At 38.1% G+C, this 16,659-nt stretch overlaps 1 protein-coding gene across 1 annotated transcript; it reads right to left on the minus strand.

The window, feature by feature from the left end:
* Window positions 1-1,467: 1,467 nt before the first annotated feature.
* Window positions 1,468-15,956, minus strand: LOC104529535 (interleukin-1 receptor type 1). The gene is made up of 11 exons (XM_029086460.1): window positions 15,909-15,956; window positions 14,374-14,443; window positions 10,809-11,052; window positions 10,317-10,494; window positions 9,343-9,505; window positions 7,306-7,371; window positions 6,631-6,751; window positions 4,381-4,529; window positions 3,924-4,067; window positions 2,341-2,502; window positions 1,468-1,859 (listed from the first exon to the last, which is right to left on the minus strand). Exons 1-11 carry the CDS (start codon window positions 15,954-15,956, stop codon window positions 1,468-1,470), a joined length of 1,737 nt encoding a protein of 578 aa, XP_028942293.1.
* Window positions 15,957-16,659: the final 703 nt, after the last annotated feature.

The raw sequence follows: 16,659 nt of genomic DNA on the forward strand, positions 1-16,659 counted from the left end.
CAGCCCTCGGATCATCCTCGTGGCCTCCTCTGGACTCATTCTAACAGGTCCAGGTCTCTCTTGTGTTGGGGTCCCCAGAACTGGATGCAGTACTCCAGGTGGGGTCTCACCAGGACAGAGTAGAGGGGGAGAATCACCTCCCTTGACCTGCTGGCCACGCTTCTCTTGATGCAGCCCAGGATACGGTTATTGGCCTCCTGGGCTGCAAGCGCACATTGCCGGCTCATGTTGAGCTTCTGATCCACCACCACTCCCAAGTCCTTCTCTTCAGAGCTGGCCTCACACCACTCATCGCCCAGCCTGTATTTGTGCTTAGATAATGTAAGAACATACTTAACTTCAGAAAAGAACAAAAAAAGCATTTTGCATTCAGATGATGCTCTTCAAAGCTGGAGGATGAAAACTTTTGTCACTTCAGATGACCTTGAAAAGGAAGCAGTATGTCATCTTCTCATGGTGATGCACACAGAAAAATGGACTGGAGTCCAGAAATACCAAGCTACTCCCGAACAGGCTGATATAGCCACATGCTTCTAATTTTTTCTTTCCCAAGTAGACAAAATGTTATTTCTTGCCATCAGCATGTGGTCATGTTTCAGAAGTGTCCATTTTCCACTCTCTCCAGGATGCCCAGCCCAAGTACCATCCTTTGATAGATTCTCAGTGAATTTCTGTCCTTGTAGTTAGCAGAGCTGAGACACGGAATGAGAACATCTGGTTTCCAGAGTAGCAGCACAGTCTAGAAAGCTTCCAGTTTGCAAGAAATAGGAAACATTTTCAGTTTCCTCACCATTTCAAGAGACTGGGTTTAGAAACAGCCCATAGATCGATATCACAGAACTATTCAACAAATGTCTAAAAAGCCAAGGATTCAATTTGCTGAATATATTTGGTACCAACTGTTCAGCTGAAACACATTTAGTGCTGTGAAGAGTTTTAAATATATCTGCTATGTCATATATTCCCCCAACCCCTTCAAGAAGCAAGGACAAGGCATGTTGCTCAGGAGGGGACCTCAACGCTTGCACAGTGCATATTCTTGCAGTAATGAGGAAGTCAGACAATCATGGAGAGGAAACAAGAAGAGGAACAGAATGACTAGGAAAATGCTGATGACAGAAATAGATTTTTAATTTACCAACAGCAGTTTCAAATTTAAAAAGTGGATTTCACAGACTTCTGTGAAATATCCACGCTGCTTCAGTGGATATTACATTTATGTGGACCACAACTATTTAATAGTCTACCACCTCATATCTCTGTGAGACTTAAACAACAAATCGTGTCACTATCCAAAACCCAGAACAGAAACAAAGTTGCACAGAGTTTTTCTTTTATGTATAATTTGGGGAAGGGATGAGTAGGTTTTACTCCTTGAAGAAAACATTTACTTTGTAATATAAATAATTTGTTTAAAAAAAACACATTTCAGAATTACCTTCTGAGTATCATTTTAATAAGTGCATCTTAACTTCCCTTTGCTGAAGAACTGTTCGAACTTAGGGGCAACAAATACACTTCAGAGTAAGATACCTTTTTCCTGGATGGCATTTGGTAGCGCACATTTTTCCAGAACCTTGTATTTGCTGAACAAGATTTCTCTGAAAAGTCCCCTTTCCATTGGATAGCTCCATGTTTTTGCTTAATGTATTGGATTGATTCTGGCATGCTTGTGTAGTCCTGTATTTCATCCATTTCTATAAGAATCACTTGAATCCCATCACGGATGAGAGCATTATGCACAGCTAGTTGCTGTTCAGAGGTGTCTTCTAATAGGCAGCAACTAGATGTTTCTGATCCCAAAACAATCATCAGTCTTCTGCTTTGCTTCAGGGTTTCATCAGCAACACTGACCACAGCTGTAAGTAATGAAGGAATAATCAAAGTTTGCATAGAAACTTTACAACTGATGTAAAATATTTCTTAATTTTAAAATTGCATATATAGGGAGCAGTGGCTAGTTCAGAGGACTGGTAGGTTTAAGATCTCCCAACTGTCCGTGACCCATTGCATGAAATTACTGATAAAATTTGTTTTCTTCAGTCTCCAGGAGCAGGCATTTTTCAAAAAACATCCACAGTATTATTAATGCTGCTGAATCCTCATTTGTTCATCACTAAAAAGAAAGTGCAGACTCTCATAGAAACAGAATTCTTGGTAAGAAATTTAAAAAAATAAAATAAAATTATCCATCAGACAAATGGAAAAATTAACAATTAAAAATAAAAAAATACAGCTTTGTTTTCCAAAAATAAGCATTTTTTAATTGTATATATAATCTTCTAACCCAAAAACAATGTGTCAAAAGACAACCTATTAACTCTACTAATTAAAGTATACCTTCTCCGGGTAAATCATCCCTTCCCAATATAAAGAGATTATAGCCACATTGTTGCTCTAAAACATCAGGGAGTATTCTACGAACAAAGGTTTCCAGATGAGAGAAACTTCTGTCTCCACTGCTTTTTGCATACAGGACATATGCATCGTAGATTTTCCCATCTAAAACAAACACAAATGTTTCTATTAAAAAAATTAAAATCAGCAACATGCCTTTATTGTAAGGCTTCATTTTGGATAGTTTAAAAATAGCAACAGGGAGCTGATTCACCTATCTGACAGAACAACATCAAAGCACTAAAATGTTCTACAAATCAAACGCAAGATGATCAGCCACAGAACCTGACTTTTTTTCCCATCATGGGGATGTATGTGCCAGCAAGTGAGCTGGATGCAGGACCTGGGACCTGCAAGAAGGAGACTCAAATGCCAGAGGTGCCAGGACATTAAAAAAGTGTCCTCTTGCAGGACTTCCTTCACCACCTCTCCTGAAACAAACTCAGCAGTATTTACCTCTACTTCTGACTAACCAAAAGGGAGGGTGGAAAATGGTAATTCTTTCTTGTAATAACATTGTGAGAGAAAGGCAGGTAGAAGAAAAGGCCAGAGGGCAGCTGAAGTTTTAAGAGTTAAAACTGCACAATAAACAGGAATGAAGAAACCAAATCAAAATCAGATTTAACTCAAAAAATTAAGTTTAGCTCAACAAGATACAAAATATTGTTTCTTTGATTTTTTTTTTCCCCCATTAGAACTCTATATGGTGTTCTGGGAAAACCGAACTTTTAACCAGAAGTTGAAATTACTTTTCTGTGAAAATATTTAGAACATCCATGAGTAAAGACTAACTACCTTGATGCTCATAATTGATTTACTTTCAAGCTATGGGGAAGTTTAAACAGACTAATTCTGAGGGCTGACACACAAAATATCTATAATGTTAAACTTACTCCAATTTTTTCACAGCTGTCCAATGTATTTGTCTACACCACAGAAATCAAAACACGTAAGAAGAATCACAGAATACAGAACTAGTAGCATTTTTTTCTCTTTGGCATGTAAACATCATAACTGACAGGATTTAGAAAGAAAATGTTGGGTAAAAGAGAGAAGTTGAAAAAAAAAAAAAAGAAAACTAACAAAATTAATCTCTGAGAAAATGAGAGTCTGATTTTCAATATACAGGTTTAATGCATATCTTTAAACAGCTAGTTTACAGGATGTAGCTCTGCTGACACCTATTGATCATCATTAGAGTGACCATAAATCTACATGTAAAGAAACTACTTTACAGAAAAGCGAAAAACAACGTGGTAATTTGGGAAAAATCTGGAGTTCTTTTGACCTATGTCACCATGACTGCCTTCAATATTATGCAGTGTTTATTACCCCAACTATGATTATATATTTTACCCATATGACTGAAAAAATCCCCCCAGAAATGTCTTTGTGCCTACCTGAAAATTCCTTGAGGAAATTCCACATACATTATAATAAATAATCACATTATCGCTCAGAAGTAATGGCAAGTGAAAAAAATCAATAGGCTGGTTACACTAACATACCTGGTCACACTCACATACCTTCCTTACTTGCAAAGGCACAGAAAGAATTACGGTACCAAAGCACCAAGTCAACTTTGAAAATCTTGTAGATTATTAAAGTAATAAATGTTAAAATTAACAAAGAGATGAGCCCTCCAGTCAGCCATCTTCGTATATCAGGAACTGCACAAAAATATAAGAAGATTATTTTTTAAATGTTGAATTTGTCCAAGTCTGATCTTTCACACAAATGTAATACAATTTTTACAATACAGTAATTTTCATATCATATTTTTCACTTCTATCTACCTATTTTTTTAATAATGATAAATACAGTATTACAGTGACTCCTTCCCTATGCACAGGTGCATGCATACATACTGCAAACTGTAATCCATCTGTCTTCTATCAACATGGTACATGACCATTCAGCATCAAAACCCCTTCTGGGGAAGTCAAGACAAGCAGAGGCCTCAAAAAGAACAGTATTTCTTACCTCTGTGTTTTAATATAATATAGGATGCAACCTGCCCAAAGGCATTTGAAGCTTGACAGACAAACGGTTGTTCATAATCTTCACTATTCACTTCCAAAATTACTAGCTTCACTGAATGCACGGGGCGTCCATCGTAAGAAGTTTTCTCCCTATCCAAAAAGCAACAAATAGAGCCATAAAACCACAGGCCTTTCTGGAATGGTTTCACCACTAACAGCTGCAGCACGACAATGGTTGTTTCCATCTGCAAATGTCAACCACACTTCAGAATAGACAAGCAATTACATTACATGAAGGAAACCCAAACAACCCAGGGCCTCTTACCGACATTAAGCATAGACGTTGGAAAACATCAAGACATTATCTTATCTGAAGCTGTGTTTCTCCAAAGGAATATAAGGTTTCTGTAGGCCAAAATACAAAAATATACCTTACAGACCTGAGCAAACCTTGTTTATGGGCTTCCCACCCCCTGTAAAAGTAGGTGGAGACAGAGAAATTCCACAACCTGATATGACTCAGAAAGGAGCCCTGGTTCAAGGGTGTCATCTTGAGGTGAGCAGCTCTGCGACACGGAAGACAACAAAGGTGGTGACCCACAGCAGACACCACCAACTCACAGTGCGTTTACAGCTTCAGGGAGTGGACTCTAAACTGCTGCTTTACTCCATGGATTAGAACAGTCTTGTAACAGCTAAAGTGTCAGGCTGCACCATTAAGAGACACAGATTATCCCCCATACATTGTACAAGGGCAGAAAAATGCTCATTATTCTGTGCATTCAGTTAGTCATGTGCACTGTGATGTGTGACTGATGTGTGAACTACACAACTTTTTAACCACCAGCAAAACAAGGGATACCACTACCGTGTTAACAGTAGATCTCAAATGGAAAATTAACTATAAAATTAACTAAGCCAAGCCCTATTCTGTCCTGAAAACATATTCTAGTTACCATTTAAAATGCAAAATAAAAGCCTGAAATACATCATAAAGGGCATATATAGGACCACAAGAATCACCTTCTGAGCAAAAAGTTACAGTAATTTAAACACTGTAACAAGGAACAAATGAATCAACATCACTAATGCAAATGACTAATGGTTGCAAAGGTGACCATTTACATGCTAAGAAGTACAAAGAATAACATTGCTTTTATGATATCAAGTCAGTCACTGTGTGCCTCTGCATTATGGCCTAATTGTTTATGGCATGACTTTCTTTATGACAGTACAATATATTACTTTTCTATAGGGTTTTCTCTTGGTGAGTGCTCAAAGAATTCAGCATTTTGCTTTCCCCTTTGTTTTATGATGAGGATATATTTCTCACAACTATATTCTTACTCGGAAGATATTCTCATTTCTTCATCAGTTTCTCTCTTACAGATAGTGCTTGAAAACTTACAAAAATTATCACCTCCACCACCATGAGACAAGGGCTGACAAAAAACCTGCAATTTTTAGTTCCAAACCTGTCATTCCTAAGAAACTTTCAGATTTCTTTCTACTCCAATTTTAGTTGCTTTTCAAGTCAGGTCTACTTTTTTGTCTCCTAACTCCATTTAACCTGCTTTTGACCCTCACCTTATCTCCCAGTTGCTCTTTTCATGCTTTACTCAGTCCAAGTCCATTTTACTCCCAAAACCCAACTCATCACTGGAAATCTGGCTCCCTTTTCTCCTCTCACCTCACTAAACTTCAGTACAAATGTCCTCAACAAAGTCTTCCAATAGCTCTTCAGCTGATCTCAGTTACATTTCTCTAACTCAGGGCTCTTAAACCTGGAAGTCCCAATTTCTCCTTTAAAGCACAGGTTTGACCTCTTGCAACCTTTCAGAGATGCAGGTGTGAAGGGAAAGGAGAACGCAGAAGAAAGACAGTCTGAAGATCATATGCCTGGACATGTTTGATCCAGCTGGAAGAGGTCTCTGCCAGGCCAGAGCCTAATCAATAGAAACTGTATTACAATTATGAGACTGTAAGTCTGCAAAACACTTTTTCCCAAGGCTGGAAATTAAGATGGATTTTAACAATGACCAAAAGGAGCACAATTACATGTGAAGTCCATGTGCCTACTATGTTTCAAGTTTCTGCTTCAAAGTAGAAAGTGAATCAGAGGAGGCAAGCATTAGTTTTTAAAAAGAAAGCTATTTAAGCATGAAAAATGTTGCCAAACATTTAATGTCAAAGGGATAAAGTATCACTTTGGTTGCCAACATGGTATTTTCTAATCTGAAAATGTACTTACTCATAGGGACTTGCAAAAATTCTGCTCATATGAAATACATCAATATACACACCGTTGCCTGTCCAAAACACCTCATACCCATCAGCACCTGTTGTATTGCAATCCACTGTAACCTGTGAGCCTAAAAATTGTGTTACAAAGTGAAAAGTTAATTTCCATAATCTAATTAAAGTCTATACAATTCTGTTCACAGACTCCCACACATACTAGCTAAGGATGATCCCACACCCTTTCAGAAAATTTACTCTAACAGAGGGTCTATGTATTCAGTGATCTGCAGGTTCAGAAAGAGACTGGGTAGGACAGAAGATACTAAATCCAGGAAGAAGATGCCCCTCTCTGGGCCATCACTTTCCCTGCAGATGCAAAGATGGATCTGTTCCTAGAATCTCCTCCAGAGTGATGGAAAGCAACAGACGTGAACAGAGAATCACTTGGGTTCCCTACGATTTTCTTCACATCTGAGAAATTTCCCTAGGACTTTGCAAGCAACATGCCTTATCCCTCCCTCACACCCCCAAACACTCCATAAGACCAACACAGAGAAACTGAGCTGGTCACTGAACTAGTTTTGGTCAAAAAAAACCCACAATAAAACACAGAATATGGCATTCTTAAAGTATAAATTTTCACTAGGATACAAAATGATATTTACTTACAGAGAAAACTACTTACCCAGTTCCACTTCAATTGAGTTGTTTCTTGGATAAGATATTTCTGGGGGCTTTTTTGGTGGGCTCACTAACCAAAAGAAAGAAAGTGCTTTTCAGAAAACCAGAGGCAGCTGAAGTCTGTTCTATGCTCTGTAACCCAAGAACAACCTAAAAAACCCCTGCCCTATGGACAAGGTTGTCAGCAATTTTATAGCAGACATTACTCAATATTGAAAGTATCATATCTCAGGTAGTCATTACTTCTGACTTGAAGTTAAATTATTCCTCACCCCACCTCTTCCAAAATGTAGTGCCACAAATCTCCACACATTCATGGTGGACTGGCTCTTCCATGGCATAAAAACCTTGTAATATTGCATGCACAGGTGCTGAGAAAGGTATGGGTAAATATCTACAGTATTATCCCTCTACAGTCTGAGTAACCTGTCACCCTGCACCCCACAGATGCAAACTGGAGCCAAATGCTTTTAGAGTGCAATTCAGCTATTTTAGACTTCTACTATTATAAATGGGAAATTTAGTTTCTGTACTTTAGTTAAAGGCCTTACAATTCTTCCCACAGCACTATCTATAAGGAAGTACAACACCAGTGGGCCCCTTTTAGATGTTTACATTAGGACTAGATATATGACACTCTGGAAAGCTTATTTCTCTCTAAAGGCTACAAAGGGAGTGTAATCAACAGGTGGAGATCTAGACACCCACATCAGAAATGTCTCAGTATGGCTAAATGAATCCCAGCTTGGAAGGTTCCTCACTGAACACACATACCACTTCCAGCTGTCTCAGGCAGCTGTAGGACATTTTAGAACATTTCCTATCAGATATTCAAAGTTTAAGGAAGTTTCTCCAAGAGCACAAATTAACAAAAAGAAATCATAAAGCATCTTGTTTGAGCCCCGCAGTGAAGCACACAGCATTGCCCCAGATATATCCTCCTTTTCCCCTTCTGAAAACTGGGTCTGCACTATTGTTTGGACCCCAAATCACCCACTGCAGTATAGACTTGCTCAGCTGGAGTCTTTAAAAATAACTGAGCTGCCTTCAGTCATTTATGGCAAACGAGTGATACAAGTTTGCTTCCACCAAGTAGCGGGAGCTGAAATCACAGTAAGAGAGAAGTTCTAGGGACAGATTTTAAGACCAGAATTATTATTTCAACTGATCTGACTTTGTGTTCCTCATATGTTGTTTAACCATATCATATACATATAACATTATATGAATATGATACATATCATATACATAAATATGTACATACATATGTATGCATATATATACATAGACAGACAAAACAGGCAAGCACAAAAAGAGACCATTAAATAGTAATGCAATCTATGTAGTAAACTTGAAAATATCATTCATCAGCTGGAATGTAAACACAGTATTGTCATTTCATACCTTGATATAGCACAGCCTTTTCAGTGATCTGATATCAATCTCATAATGCTGTGCTAGCAAAGGAGTTCACGTTTCACAACTAGGCTTCTTTTATATTTTTATGTTATGCTGGTGGCCCCCCAACATAAATCAGGGTCTACTGAGCTAGACACACAATATCAGAGATCAGCAGCTGTTGTGCTGAGGAGCTTAAAAACAAAAACAAAAGAGATGAAGATTTGAAGGAAACAAATAGGACATGCAGAGTTAAGACACTGCTGTAATTTGAGATGGTTTAGTTCATTGTTCTTGCATTAAGAGGATAATGTAAAAGAGAGAGAGGTAAGATGGGCAGGATAGAGGGTGTAGCTACAGCAGAGTATTGTGCCTACCAAGCCTTACAGGGCATCTCTTTAGAGACCTTGGCAGTTGGTCTGGGCAGCAAAGCTTTGACATACTGCAACCTTGAACAGGGGAACAATTTTTCAAATACAGTGGCAACAACAGTCTCAGTCAGCATTTATTTCCCTCACATTTAGGTGAAATCCAGTAGCCCTAAGCATGTCTATCCACAAATTTTAGCTTTAGTCTTTAGAAACTTGAACAAAAACTTGGAGTCATTGTTATGAACATAAACACAGTGAAAATACCTACTCACCTTCTACAGTCAGACTGATGTCTCGTGAGATGTTATACTGTTTTCCGTTGTAGGTATACGTCGTTTCACATGTGTAGTTTCCTTGATCGTGAACACTCACATTGAAAATGATAAGGTCACTGTTTAAGAAGTCAAACCTTCTCCCTTTCAGCAGCTGGCAGTCCTAAAGGTGTATAGAGAACTCTGTTAATTCATATCACTATCTCTTTCCATGGTTTGTTTGTCTTTAATGCGATCCAAACTTTCAATGGACCACAGCATAAGGATGGATGCCTTGCAGAGGCTGAGGAAGAGTGAGGCGGTAGAGTAAAAAGCTTAACATACTTAATTTTGGCTCTGAGTTTTTAATTCAAAGATACTCCAGTTCATTTCCTATAGAAAACAATTTTCAATATTAAAAAAAAAAAGAAAGTGAAATACAAGTGTCAGGATTTGTAAAAGTATTCATGAATGAAGAATGACTCAATAATTAGACTTAATTTTTTAAAGTATTTATATACTCTTGGCACCGTATGGACTGCACGATCACGAGACAGGAAAGCCACAGAAGGCACTACATTCTTGTAACAGAAAGAGCCTTTAAATAATCGTGAACAATATGAAATGGCCTTTATTTAATGCAACAATACTGAGCACATAATGGCTATGCCATCTCTCACAAATGACATACTAAAACTGTTTCTGCACAAAAGAAATACACAACGGTGTTTCGTTAGCAGGTAAGAAGTTGACATCTGGTGGATACGTGGGTCAATGCCACCTACATCTCAGCTGAATTTTTACTCCGTTAATCAAAAAACCTGCATACACCTTTAAAAGATAAAAAGTCTTAATGCTCTCCCAGTTTATTTTAAAAGCATTTTTCTCGCATTTACAATAAATATTTAGTTTTTCTCTTAAAATTCACAAACATCAGTGATTTCTATTTTAAATAATCGACAGTTATAAGACAGTACAAACCACAGCATTCTCACCTTATACCAACGAACAGGCTGGATATTCTTCTCATTCCTGAAATAATCCAAGTGTGGACACACAACCTTTGCAGATGATAATGTGAATATCACCTCCTCTACAGCAAATTTTTCATTTAAGCATAAACCATCAAGCCTCTCAAAAACTGTTACCTTTGTCCTGAAGCTTGTCAAATTCCTGCAAATTAATATAATATAATTAAATTAAGCTATTTGGCATATTTTCCAACTCGAAAATATATGGTATTCTTTCTGGAGAAGAAAGAGAGGATGAGAAGTTTACAGTTTCTTTAATAGATTTACTTTGGCCTACTAGGAAAAAAACCCAAAACCAAACTAGACTTACTTTCCCCAACCTAAAGTTAGTTTTTGTGAACGCGCTCTCCTTTCTTCATTATTATTTCTCTTACCCCCCAAATTCTACTTGCTTTCTAAAAGTTATTTCCTTTGCAACTCATTCCAGTAGCAATGTAATTTTTTTTTAACTTTCACCTTACGACACATTCATAATCTCCAGAATCTTCTAACACTGCAGGGAGAAACCAAATTAAATTCTTCTGCTGATGAATTCTAGAAAGTCTGTCTCTAGGCACAGCTGTCTGGTTACCAACTTTATACCATGTTAAGTTGTAGTCTCCACTTTGCAAGCTCTTTTCCAGTGAACATTTAATAGCAAGAGGTTGCCCATCAGGCACAAGACTTTGCCTCAGCATCACATCATAGGCATCACATTTCTCTGAAGGAAAGAGATAAACATTAAAGAAAACTTCAAACACTGTAAAAAGATATACTGAACTCATTTCTTGATTACATTTACATAGTTCATTGGAGTTTCCACCTCCATTCTTAAGTCATCTGCTAAAAACACAATTATAATCCCTCGTCTTTACAGTTTAGAGTACTACTCAGTGATATACAGTTATAGTTACACCACTGAAATGAAAGGCTGGTTTTTGAATGCAAACTTCACACTCAACAGGATCTCTTCATTTGCAGCAGACTGACATTTGTATGTTTCAGTTCAGATGCAAATTACTAGAGTACTTGTACTTCTCTAGTCCACTTCATGTGCACACACACAAGTACACACATCCACACTCAAATTTCACTTTTAACGCCTTTATTTGTAAACTTCACTTAACTGTAGTTGAAGTAAGTCTTAAAGACAGACCACGTTTTCAGTACCCAAATGTCATAAGATGACACTGAAGATAAAGTTGCTATTGCACAAAGGTGAAGTTTGCTATGGAAATTTCAACTTACCCTTCACTTCATGAGTGTTTAGAGAGAAATTATTACAAGCACTTATCAATGAGCTCATTTGCTGTCCCTTGGACCCAAGGAGATTCACACAGGAAAAGAGTAACACCACAAGATTATTTTTTTTTTGTCAGTACAACAAAAAAAGGCACCAATTCAGCAATGTGGCCCTGGCATCCAGAGTCAGTATTCTATTTGCCTAAAATTCCTCATGTTGTTAGAATGTAAGAACAGCCACAGAGTCATGCAGGCGTCTGTCTAGCCCAAAACCCAATCTCTGATAACAACCAGTGAAAAATGTGTAAGAAACAATAGTAGGACAGACCAAGACGGTAATGCTTTGCTTTTGGCCCCATTCTTTTCTCTCATGTTCTGCACGAAAAACTATTCACTGGCTTTTATCATTTCTCTGGGTATCATTTACTTCTTGTGATGAGAAATGCCAAAGTAAACATACCCTCATCTGTCTACTCTATGGTACTGATGAATTGATAGACCTCCATCACATCTTGCTTCAGCCATCTCTTCTCTTTAACTCGAGTCCTCATTCATTTAATGACTTCTCATATGGAAGCCATTTAATATCTGACAACACTGTCACTCATCTCTTCTACCTTTTCTGATATAGTCTTTCTGAGATGGAATGACCAGAGCTGCAGAGTTCAATCAATTCACATTCACCATGGTGTTACAGAGTAGCATAATGAAGCTTTCTGTTTGCTGCTCTACTCCCCAAAAATTCTGCTTTTCTGACCACCACTGATGAGAGAGCTAATGCTTCAATGCTTCCACACAGCATTCCAGAGACACCGAAGTAGTATTTTCCGCAAGTGGTTTTTAATTAACTTATTGTTCACACCACACACATACAATATGCTTGTTTCTGCTATATGTGTATGACCCTTCCATGCCCCTACACATTCATCTGATTTTAGTTACTGACATTCTATCACTAAACCATTCAATATCCAGACATCCACTTCATAGTTGGCTTTAGTTTTAACCACCAGGGATAATTTCATATGATCCACAGTTCTCACCACTTTGCTATAAATCTTTTCCAAATTACTTATCAAAACACTAAATTGCTCAGCTATCTGTATTGAATGTCCCAAAATAACTTTGATGATTATGAAACATTGCAGCCACAGGGACTGACAAACTTTTTCTGCCACTAAATGCTAATACTCTGAATAGGGTCATTTTTTACACACTCCTTACCTCAGCTTCTCTGAAATCCCCCTCCCCCAATGCCCTCCATTATTTCCATGGAGCAGGAAAGAATTATAAAGTACACATGTAACTGAACAGACAATAGAACTCTGCTATTGGGGGGAGGGCAGCCAAATAATCACCTTTCCATACAACTACTTAGGCAAAAAACAGACTATCCAGTGAACTGGTGAACCTTGCACCTTGTCCATCCATGGGCAAAAAAACCCCAAACCAAACCAAATCCAAACCATTTCCAACCAAACTCAAGGAATGGCAAGTTATTAAGTTTCTCTTTTAACAGTCTGGCACTGCTCTAAGATTCCAGGTGGAATGACAAGATTGTAACAGCAACTCACTTGACCCATCTGAAATGTTCTAAACTGGATTGTTGGTTGACAGCTGAAGGGCAGAAACTGAGGAGTCTAACAATTATACAAAAATCTCAATGTTATGTTATTGTCAAATGGCTGTATTTTCCAATATGAAAAAATCCTAAGGACACACTTTGTAAAGTTAAAACTACAATTCATTTCAGCACTTTATACACCAGAGAGTCAAGCTGCCATTCAGAAGAACCTCGACAGGCTGGAGAAGTGGGGTGGGCTGACAGGAACTTCATGAAATTCAATAAAGGGAAATACCAAGTCCTGCATCTGGTGAGGAATGACCCCAGGCACCAGCACATGTTGGAGACCATTCAGCTGGAAAGCAGATCTGCAGAGAACACTGGGGTCCTGGTGTACAATAAACTGACCACCAGCCACCAATGCTCCCTCACAGCAAAGGCAGCTAAAGGTGTCCTGGGCTGCATTAGGAGCTGCCAGTAGGTTGAGGATGGTGATCCTTCCCCTCTTCTCAGCACTGGTGAGGCCACACTTGGGAGTATTCTGGCCAGTTCTGGGCTCCCCAGTACAAGAGAGACATGATTTACTGGAGGAAGTCCAGCACAGGGCCACAAAGATGATTAAGGGAGTGGAGCATCTCTCATACAAGGAGAGGCTGAAAGAGCAAGGCCTGTTCAGCCTAGAGAAGAGAAGGCTCGGGGAGTGCATGGGTGCATCTTATCAATGTGTGTAAACACCTGACGGGAGGGAATGGAGAACAAAGACACAGATTTTTGCCAGTATTGACCACTGACAAAGACAACAGGCAATAAGCACAAACTGAAACACAAAAAATTCCATCTGAAAACAAGAAAACACTTTTACTGTGAGGGTGATCAAACACTGAAACAAGTTGCCCACAACAGTCATGGAGTCTCCATTTGTGGAGAGTTTTGAGTACATTTTGAGTATGGAGATACTCAAAATCCAACTCTACACAGTACTTGGCAAGCTGCTTTGGCTGACCCTGGGAAACTCAAGGAGTTTCCTTGCAACCTAAATGATTCTGTGATAAGATAGTACACAAAATATCACATATTATATGTTTTATAGGTTCCTGGTTTTAGGTCTGGTTAAAAGAACTCATTGGCATGCACATAAAATTTTACTTTTACAGCCATTTTCACAGAAAATTAGAATTACTTGCATGAAAAAATAAGTTTCAGAGCAAGACCTTCCATAGCCACCAACAAACTTACCTACAATAATTAAAGACAGAAACACTGTTGTGATATTACATGAAAACAATGTTTTTGCTGTCCTGTTTCCCTGCAAAAATGGAAAGAAAATCTTCAATTACTGATTACCAATATAAGCTTCCACAATTTAAAGTCAATGTTTGCATTACACAGTTAATACAGGAATAACACAGTTAATACACAGGAAATATAGGCTTTCATTCTATAACTACCTTTTACTGACTTTTCAATTTGAGACAAATCCTTCTATGGAAGATTAACCATAAGAAAAGGTATTGGCACTGAAATCCATGCTCTTCCAAGATGAACACAAATACAAAAAATTCTTTTTTTTTTTCCCTTGCTATGTTTGTATCTTCCCATAGCCCATCTCATAGGGGTTTTTTATACCTGAATGATCTATTGGCTCTCAAGACTCTTTGGTAGGTTTCTTATTCCCAACATTTTTGGAGAAGGATCTATTAGTTGCATGCCTCTGATAAGTTGTTCCTTAACTTGGCCTGCCTTACTACTTTTTTCTATTCTGTCTACCACAGTTTTTACAGCACTGTGAAAGGACAATTCACAGTGCTGTAAAATTATTCAAACAGAGGGATGAGCAGGAGAACTCCATCCTATTGTGAAGAATCTTTAGTTGATCACCAGTTTCTACAATAGTCACTTTCGGCTGCTGTGTCTTACTTCACCAAACCAACTCAGAAACGTGCTATGTATTGAGTCACCCATACTGCTTCTTGCAGTGCCTGCTTTCTTCCTTCTTCCCCTTCTCTTTCCTCCTCCCTCACTGCAAATTTCAGCTCAAATTACCAGGCAGGTCTTTTCTTGCCTAACTGTAAGAAAAAATGACTCCCTGCAAGAATGCCGAGCATAAAAATAAATACACAAAACTTTAAAATCACTGGAGGGGGTTATGTGTGTTTATACAAAAGCTCCAGCCTTCTTCACTAATTGTGATGGACAGTAACTCTTAAAATCTCTAGTTTTCAATTTTAAAGAAGATTAAAATATCATAATAGCAATAACTGAAAGAGAAAATGGGACACAACAGACTCCACTTATGACCAGGTATTTTCTTTACGAGTTCTCTGAAACGCTGTTTTTTCATAAGCTCTGTTCCATTACAGCATTACCTCACTCGAGGTTTCTGTCTCACACATGCTCTCTCAAGCAGCTTTTTACCCCAGCAGCAGATTCACTACATGCAGCAGTAGTATTTTGCCATGTTCTGAAGGAAAGTCTTCCAGAAACCTGCTTCTCTATAAATTCAGTGTTCTTTCTATCTATTTAAATTTATAACTTGTCTTTTTGCCAACAGGGAAGACCTGCAAATATAGATAGCCCTGTGCAAAACCACACATACAAACTTCCCTGAGGAAACTCCTTGCCTCTGTCTTTTCATGAAGAAAAAACTTCAGTTTCTGTGGAAGGTATACCCAACAGCAAAATTAGGCTCTGCTCTGTGCATGCATTCATGCAATTCAGGATGAAAATAACAAACATATGATTACAGAGTCAAGTGCAAATGTTTTTCTTACCACACTCTGCCGTGACAAACAGCTAAATTTCTCCCTTTTTCCAGACATTTTGTCCACATCTTGAGCCTGTAATCGACCTGTGGAGCTTTACCACTCAGGACAGAAGTCAGCTGGAGTTATCTTTGTCCAAATTTGCCAGAAGGGAAAAAATTCAATGTATCTGAGGCCATGTCCATAAAGTTTCACCCTGAAAGGAAATATCTGTCTCAATTTAAGATTAAAAAAAAAAAAAAAAAAAGACAAGTGTCTGAAAGAGGTCTTCAATGATACATGCACCTGAATTACAATTACAGCATCCATGACAGCACGTAGTAAAGTATAATTCTCATTAAAATCTGTCATTAAACTGGTACAGCCACCTTTTCCTCTACTCTCTAGTCCCTTCAGAGTTGATCTACTCAATTAAAAAAAAAACAAACAAAAACCAACAAACAACAACCTAGTCTCATCAGAACTTTGAGCAATCATGGCTTTTACTCATTTTCGCACATTTGTGGCACTTTTTCTTTCATCTTATTCAAAAACACTGAGAGGTTGCAACATGCAACAGTTCCATTCTCAGAACTGAGAGAACTGACATAAAGTCAGAGTATCACACCATTTCTTTTACATAAGCCCATGAACATTTTAAATCATAAAAAAAGATATAATCATATTACCTCAGACGCTTCTATTACCTGCAAGGTACGCCATGCCTCTTCAAGAGAACATAATTGAGGGTCGTCTCACTTTTGATCTAGGAAGAATGATT

This window comes from Antrostomus carolinensis, unplaced genomic scaffold (assembly GCF_000700745.2).
Source record: "Antrostomus carolinensis isolate BGI_N321 unplaced genomic scaffold, ASM70074v2 scaffold808, whole genome shotgun sequence".
Lineage (NCBI taxonomy): Eukaryota > Metazoa > Chordata > Aves > Caprimulgiformes > Caprimulgidae > Antrostomus > Antrostomus carolinensis.